General features: G+C 42.7%; 1 protein-coding gene across 1 annotated transcript in view; it reads left to right on the forward strand.

The window, feature by feature from the left end:
• Nucleotides 1-5,148, forward strand: part of GAN (gigaxonin) — a 74,182-nt gene extending 69,034 nt beyond the window's left edge. Inside the window, exons 10-11 of the mRNA XM_007939122.1 lie at nt 4,771-4,880; nt 4,967-5,148. Of these exons, the coding sequence (XP_007937313.1) occupies nt 4,771-4,880; nt 4,967-5,148 (292 nt within the window). The remainder of the gene's footprint in view (nt 1-4,770; nt 4,881-4,966) is intronic.
• The last annotated feature ends 3,025 nt before the right edge of the window (nt 5,149-8,173 follow it).

Here is an 8,173-nt window from a genome sequence, read left to right on the forward strand (position 1 = left end):
TGAGCACTAGTGACTGGGTTTTACCCCTTTCTCCTGCTCTTCCGGCCTGCTACTCTGTGCTACGCCTGTGCTTACCTTGCTCCCGGAGACCCGGTCCCCCTCGGGAGGGTAACAAGGGAAAGTGTACGGTGCAGATCAGTGAGTAAGCACCAGCCCACCCGTGCTTACCTTGCTCCCGGAGACCCGGTCCCTCTCGGGAGGGTAACAAGGGAGCCGTCTGAGCACTAGTGACTGGGTTTTACCAGCTATACACTTGGACATCACCAAATGAGTACACAGGAATCAAATCGACTACATCTGTGGAAGGAGGATGATGGAAAAGTTCATTATCTTCAACCAAAACAAGGCAAGGAGCTGATTGTGGAACAGACCATCAATTGCTCATGTATGAATTCAAGTTGAACCTGAAGAAAAGTAAAACAAATCCATGAGAGCGAAAATATGACCTTGATTATATCCCACCTGAATTTTGAAACCATCAGGAATAGATTTGATGCATTGAACATCAGCGACCGAAAACCAGAGGAATTGTGGGATGATATCAGGAACATCATCCATGAAGAAAGCAAAAGGTCATTAAAAAGACAGGAAAGGAAGAAAAGACCAAAATGGATGTCCAAAGAGACTCTGAAACTTGCTCTTGAATGGAGGGTAGCTAAAGCAAATGGAAGAAATGAAAAGATAAAAGAGCTGAACAGAAGATTTCAAAGAGCAGCTCAAGAAGACAAAGTCAATTATTATAATGAAATGTACAAAGACCTGGAGTTGGAAAACCAAAGGGAAGAACCTGCTTGGCATTTCTCAAGTTAAAAGAACTAAAGAAAAAATTCAAACCTCAAGTTGCAATATTGAAAGATTCTATGGGCAGAATATTGAATGATGCAGGAAGCATCAAGAGAAGATTGAACTCATACACAGAGTCACTGTATGAAAAAGAATTGGTCAGTGTTCATCTATTTCAGGAGGTGGAATGTGATCAAGAACCAGTGGTATTAAAAGAAGAAGTAGAAGCTGCACTGAAGGAATTGGCCTAAAACAAGGCTCCAGGAATTGACAGAATACCCATTGAGATATTTCAGCAAACAGATGCCATGCTGGAGACACTTGTCTATGCCAAGAAATTTGGAAGACAGCTACCTGGCCAAGTGACTGGAAGAGATCCATATTTGTACCCATTCCAAAGAAAGGTAATCCTACAGAATGTGGAAATTATTGAACAATATCATTAATATCACATGCAAGTAAAATCTTGCTGAAGATAATTCAAAAACAGTTCCAGCACTGTATTGACAAGGAACTTTCCAAATCAGAAGCTGCATTCAGAGGAGGGCATGGAGCAAGGGCTATCTTTGCTGATGTCAGATGGATCTTGGCTGAAAGCAAAGAAGACCAGAAAGATGTTTACTTATGTTTCATTGACTATGCAAAAGCATTCGACTGTGTGGATAACAAATTATCGATAACATTGAGAAGAATGGGAATTCCAGAACACTTATTTGTGCTCATGAGAAACCTGTACAGAGACCAGAAGGCTGTCATCTGAACAGGACAAGGGGATACTGCTGCATGGTTTAAAATCAGGAAGGGAGTGAGTCAGGGTTGTATCCTTTCACCATACTTATTCAATCTGTATGGTAAGCAAATAATCTGAGAAGCTGGACTATATTGAAGAAGAACACAGCATCAGGATGGGAGGAAGACTCATTAACAGCCTGTGATATGCAGATGAGACAGCCTCGCTTGCGGAAAGTAAAGATGACTTGAAATACTTAGTGATGAAGATTAAAGACTACAGTCCGGAGTATAGATTACACCTGAACATAAAGAAAATGAAATCCTCACAGCTGGACCAATAAGCTGCATCACGGTAAGTGGAGAAAAGATTGAAGTTGTCAAAGATTGCATATTACTTGGACCCACAGTCAACACCCGTGGAAGCAGTAGTCAGGACTTAAGATATTGTATTGCATTGGACAAATTGCTGCCAAAGACTTGTTTAAGGTGCTGAAGAACGAAGATGTCACTTTGAAGAATAAGGTGCACTTAACTCAAGCCATGGTATTTTCAGTTGCCTCATATGCATGTGGAAGCTGGGCAATGAATAAAGAAGACTGAAGAAGAGTTAATGCTTTTGAGTTTTGTGGTGTTGGCGAAGAATACTGCAAGTCCCATGGACTGCCAGAGAACGAACAAATCTGTCCCAGAAAAAGCGCAGCCAGAATGCTCCTTGGAAGCGAGAATGACCAGTCTTCGCCTTACCTGCTCTGGTCATTTTGTCGGAAGGAACCATTCCCTGGAGATGGATCTGTTGCTTGGTGAAGTGGAGGGTCGGTGAACAAGGGGAGATGGACTGACATGGTGGCTGCAGTGATGGACTCAGGTGTAGCAGGATTGTGAGGGTGGTGCACAGCCAGTGTTTCGTTCTGTTGCACGTGGGGCCTCTCTGAGTTGGAGCAGACTCGGTGGCACCTAACACCACCAACAACTTGATACCTTATTTTAAAAGAAGATGTGGGGGAATGTGGGTGGATGGAGTCCTTGGGCTACATAGGCGTTGAGCACTTGTTTGCTAACGGGAAGGTTGCCGTTTCAAACCCACTCAGAACCACCTCAGAGGGGAGGCCTGGCAAACTGCTTCTGAAGAGTCACAGCCCTGAACACCCTACAGAGTCCAGTTCATGGAGGCACATGGAGTCGTCGTGAGTCAGAACTGACTTGACAGCGTCTCCTTTGATTTTGTGGAGTAGAATCAGTATCATTCGCTCCCATTAAATTACTTTATCTCTCCTTAACATTTTTCGGTTTTTTACCTAACTTGTTTCTGGGCCATTAGCTACTTGGCAGACCTAATAGGCGCACTCAATCTTTTTTCTTTCCTCATTGCTTCATTTTTAAACCTTGATAAAATGACAGTATCACCAACTGAAATGAGAGGTGACTCCCCCTTTCCCTTCTGTGTGTAGTTTGGGCGCTATCAGTCACACATATCTGGGTAATTGAAGGCTGGAGTGTGTTGTAGAGAAAAGGGTTCCGTTTTCTAGAGAAAGATGGGGGTCTGCCTGCATATGTTACTTCCTAGGTCAGTAAGGTTTAACTTTACTATTACTGTCATTTTTAGTATTTGGAGAGCTACATGATTTAGTGAAACATACCAGTTTAGAGCTTTACAGAGTTAGTCTGAATTCCACTTTGTGACTGTATGTGCTTCACTCTGCATGAAGGAGATGAAGTGTCAGATTTATTAAAAAATGCATTGGTTTGAAAATGTTTACCTCATTTAGGGATAAAGAAGAAATGTGTTTGTTTGCCTTATGGAGCTGCAGTCCTGATACTATTGGAATAGTCCCAAAGACTAAAGAAATCGCAGTTATAGAAAACACCTGTGCTTCTGGGGGAAAATAAAGATAGGCTGTAAGAAACATTCCCCCTCCGTTTTTCACTTGGAGTTTGTCGTCTTACCATCCAAATCAGTTTCAAAATGCCATGTCTTCTTGGGTCTCAGTCATTCATATGGCTTTAGCTGTCCATAGGTTATAATATCCAGATCGGTTTCTTTGGCTGCCTTTTGTCCTGACCTGTAACCTTGTCATTTCAACTGTCTCTAAGGCCTTGCCTGGGGGTCCCACAGGCACCTTAAACTTAGCGTGTCTTAGTTGAGTGCTTGTCTTGCCCTGCCAGCTCTACTCTGCTTTTATACTGTCTGCCTCAGCACCGGTCTCTCCACTGTAGCTTGTCATCTTTGATTTCTCCTTCTGTCTCCCTCCCCAAATCTAAGGGAAACCAGTTGTTATTTTATTCTATCTTAGGAAATGACTTTTTTTTTTTTTTTGGCTACTCTTTGACGCTCATAAGGAGCCCTGATGGTACCATGGTTAAAACATTTGGCTGGTAACCAAAAAGTCAGCGATTACAACCCACCAGGCTGCTGTATGGAGAAAGATGAGGCGTCTGTTTCCTTAAAGATTGACAGCCACAGCCCTAGAAACTCTGTGGGGCACTTCTGCTCTGTCCTGTAGGTCACTGTGAGCTGGAATCCACTCGAGGGCAGTGGGCTTGGTTTTTCTTTTCTGCTCACGTTGCCGCTGCCTTGGTCTTCTACTCTCACCCACCAGGCCATTGAGTCCACAGTCGGCTAGCGTGGCCCTCCTCCAGCACAACCGCAGCAGGGCTTCCGAGGATTTTCCTCGGAAACTTTGCTGCCTGTGACCTCCTGTGGCACCTTGTTCCAGTTCTTTGGTCTGATTCCAGCTCCCTCCTGGCACTTCACCCTCTGCATCTCAGCATGCCATACACGTCTCACATGCCCTGAGCGTGCCCTGCTATCCTGTGACCCTGTGTCATTGTACTTGGTCTTCTTTCTTTCTGACAGCCTCTTTACCCATTGCTCATCAGGCAGGCTCCTTTTCTCTTCCAAAGCCAAGTCCCATCCTCAGCCCTGTGTGAAAGCTCCCTGCTGGCCCCTTGCACTGACGCAGTTACTGAGCACTGCAGGGCCTGGGATGGACCCCTTCCCTTCTCTACGCCTTCACCATCCGTTGTGCCTGCTGCACGCCCTCATAATTTTCAGGCTGTCGTACAGTTATGGCTCTGCTGTTACTCTCACCTATAGACGGTGAGGTGCTTATGAACAAGCACCTTGGCATCTCCCCTGTTGCACTGTCGGGGACTGGCGCGATGCAGGACTCGTTTATGGCTTGCTAACTTCTGCTGTCTCGGGCAGTCTTCTTGTGTGTCGTGGCCATCCTTTGGATTTTGTCTGTTTATTTTCAGGTGGATCTATCTTAATGACCAGAATTTGTGCATTCCTGCCAGTTCCTCATTTGTATATGGAGCTGTGCCCATAGGAGCCAGTATTTATGTTATCGGAGATCTCGATACAGGTGAGAGTGTTACGATGATTTTGTTGGAACTGTTTCCTAGCGATTCAGGGGCGTGTTGTCTCATTTTGCTTATTGTCGCATTTTAGGTACCAATTATGACTACGTGCGAGAATTTAAAAGAAGCACGGGAACCTGGCACCACACGAAACCACTCCTGCCCTCTGACCTTCGTCGCACAGGTTGCGCAGCCTTACGTATTGCAAATTGCAAGCTTTTCCGCCTGCAGCTTCAGCAAGGCTTATTCCGTATTCGTGTTCATTCACCTTGAAGGGGAGGCAGAGCAGAACAGAGATCCTGACCCAAGCGCACAGTAACACAGCTTTATGTCGGGCACAGCGCAGTGGCTGAGACGGACTCTGCTTCGGTATGGGAACTCTCCGGGGATGTGATGCTGCTTACAGGCTTGAGCTTCTGCTCTTACTGGGGAGAACACATAACTGGTGAAAAACTACTTAGGAGGAATCATTTTCTCCACTTAGATGTGTTCGTGGACAGTTGTACACTAGGGGATGTCAAAAGGAAAGGGGAAGTGGGAATTTGTATAATGTAAAATATCGAAGTCACAATATTTAGGTGCATTTTCCCGAAAGGGAACTTATACCCGACTGACTGCTGTGTTCAAGTACATGGCTTTGTTATACAAAAAAATATTCCATATATGCAAATCAACATATCCAGACATACAAAGATTGCTTTTCTACTGCACTTGAAAGGGAATATTACGCATAACCCTGCCCGACAGATTAAGGTGTGTGCCTAAAATGTTAGATTGGACTGTATGCCAGTTAGTCTCCTTTTATTAGTAAGTGTTCTGTCTTGAGGATCTTTTTTAAACAATGTCATGGTGAATTGAAGCTAAGATAACAACATTTTCTTGTATAACATTGTATCTTAGTGTCCTAAAGATTCCATACATTAATGAGACGGGTTGCAGCCCTTGTGTGAACGTCCAGGAAGCTGCTGTGTTGGTTCAGATTGGGATGCGTCCTGCCATGATGTCTGGGGGAGTGCAGTGGAGTTGTGAGGCTCTCATGCAGTGTGGTTCTCCCTTTCAATTGATCAAACTCATTTTTTAAGGATGAGGATATTTAGCAAGTATGAAATTTTATAAAACTAAGACCTGAGTCAGACGAATAATAAAAGTCTGCAGTGACTTTTAAAAAAAAAAGTCCAGACAAAATATATGGGGATCAAAAACTTTTTTAAATAATCTGTCTGAAAGCACACAAAGTCTTGTTTACTGCTGTTTTGGGTTTGGAAACTTGTCTTCGAATGCAAATCTGTGTTAAAAATCTAGTCTTATAGTTGATTTTCCCAAAGCTATTCATAGTTAAGAGTTTTAGACAAATTATGTTTTGAGTAAAGTTTGGCTGGTAGCATAAACTACCTCAACGTAATTTCATTTTGTTCCTGGGAGAGCAAATTATTCTTTTCCTTATTCTCCTCCTTTTCTGCCCTTTAGTCCTACCTTAACCCACTCTACCCACCTCCCACTGGGGAGAAGCAAAAGCCTTTTGTTAGTGGAATTTATCTTTAGTACATATCTGAATATGTATTATTAAGATACTCTGTTTTCCATTCAAATTATACCACCTTGTGAAATCAGGGACTTAGGAAGTACTTGATTACTTCATAATTTGAATTTTATGCAATATCAGATTTCTAATCAACTTAATATATAGTACTTCATTTTTAATTCTTTTCTACAGCTTTTTTTTTCCTCTTAGACTATGGCTCTAAGAAGCAACGTTTTGTCTTAATGATTAATAAATGTATAAATGTATCCTTTGACTGTGATAAAGAACAGGAATTTCTTCTAGAAATTTCCGACATGGGCTCTTTATATGCCATTGCTGTGCATATGAAACCTTGCCTGTGTTTTCACCCCGATAATTAGAAAGCAGGGTGGCCTGTTTGCACTGTTTTTTCCTTATGCCTGTTGGAGGTCCCTTCAATTCTGCAAACGCTGCTGAATGAGGCTGTGGCTGCGGGGTTCCACACAATGCCGTGTGCGGCATGCTAACTCTATTCTTGCCATGGCATCCGTGGGAAGAGAGGTTATGAGGTTTTTGTTGTACAACAGACGCCCTAGACCCGAGTTGCCACACGTTCGTAGAATACAGTCAGATTTGACATTTAGACTTTAGCCGGTTTTCCCTTTTACCCGGCACTGGTCAGCTGTTTCCTGCACTTTCCCAGTGACACTGTGCACGTCCTTTAATCACAGCAAGCTGCTTGGCCCCTGCAAAGAAAAAGAAGGCTTTTTACAGTTAGGTACTCGTTTCATGTGAAGCAAATGGCTCGAAAAGTGAACGGCCCTTGGTGAACTGTTGCGTGCAGACCTCAGCATTCCGAAACTGTAGCGAAGGCACGCTCAGAATACTTACTGCTCTTCTGTTCAGGCCGGGAGGGTCAGCAGCTCTGCCCAGGCTCGGCCAGGCCTTCAGAGGAGCCTGTTCACTGTTGCGGAGTGAATGGGTTCCTGATGCTCCATCCTCGGTGCCTGCTGCGTGATTTGGTTAATTGATTTGATAAAAATCGTTCTTTTTTCAGTTCATTGACACTGTAGCTGCAGAAATTGATACCATTTTTATAAAATAAATTTGCCACATAATATGGGATGCAATAAGCAACAAAAGCTGCTAAGTGCCAAACTTATTTTACTATATAATATATAAATATAAAAATATTGCTTTGAAGTACAGGGATGTAGTTAATTATATTCCACAAAATCACTCTTTTTTTTGTAAATTATAGTTATTTCAGTATTGTGAAATAAATTTTAACTCATTTCCTGTGGGCTTGTGTTTGAACATTCCACTTACACCTTGAAACAGCATGTCTTGCTAGGACTTCCTCCATAAGGCACTTTTACCAGGTGTGTGTTGGAATGGCAGCTGATGATAGGTCTTAATGGTTTACATAGAGATCTCTTTGGGGAAAGTGCAATTGATTTCCATTATCCCACCCATAGAAGGAATGTTGTCTCAGGTTAGAGTAAGTGAATTTTTAAAGGTTCTCACCTAGGCTATAGTCTAAAGTAGGTTTGTTCATTTCTTTGTTTAATACATCCAGAAACAGATTTTTTTTTTCAAAGATTTAAGTGTTTGATTAAGATGAAGTTATTTTTCATTTTTGATAATGCTTATAACCCATGAGAAGCAAGAGTGTGAGAAAGACTGAGAGTGATGAGTAAGTGAATGAGTGTATGTGTGTATGTTCAGTGACTTGGTAGGTCTGTTTGTGTATGTTTACTTTTTGAATTATGGCTCCAAATTACACATTACTACTGT

This window comes from Orycteropus afer, unplaced genomic scaffold (assembly GCF_000298275.1).
Source record: "Orycteropus afer afer isolate SDZICR_OR568_19922 unplaced genomic scaffold, OryAfe1.0 scaffold00057, whole genome shotgun sequence".
Taxonomy (NCBI): Eukaryota; Metazoa; Chordata; class Mammalia; order Tubulidentata; family Orycteropodidae; genus Orycteropus; species Orycteropus afer.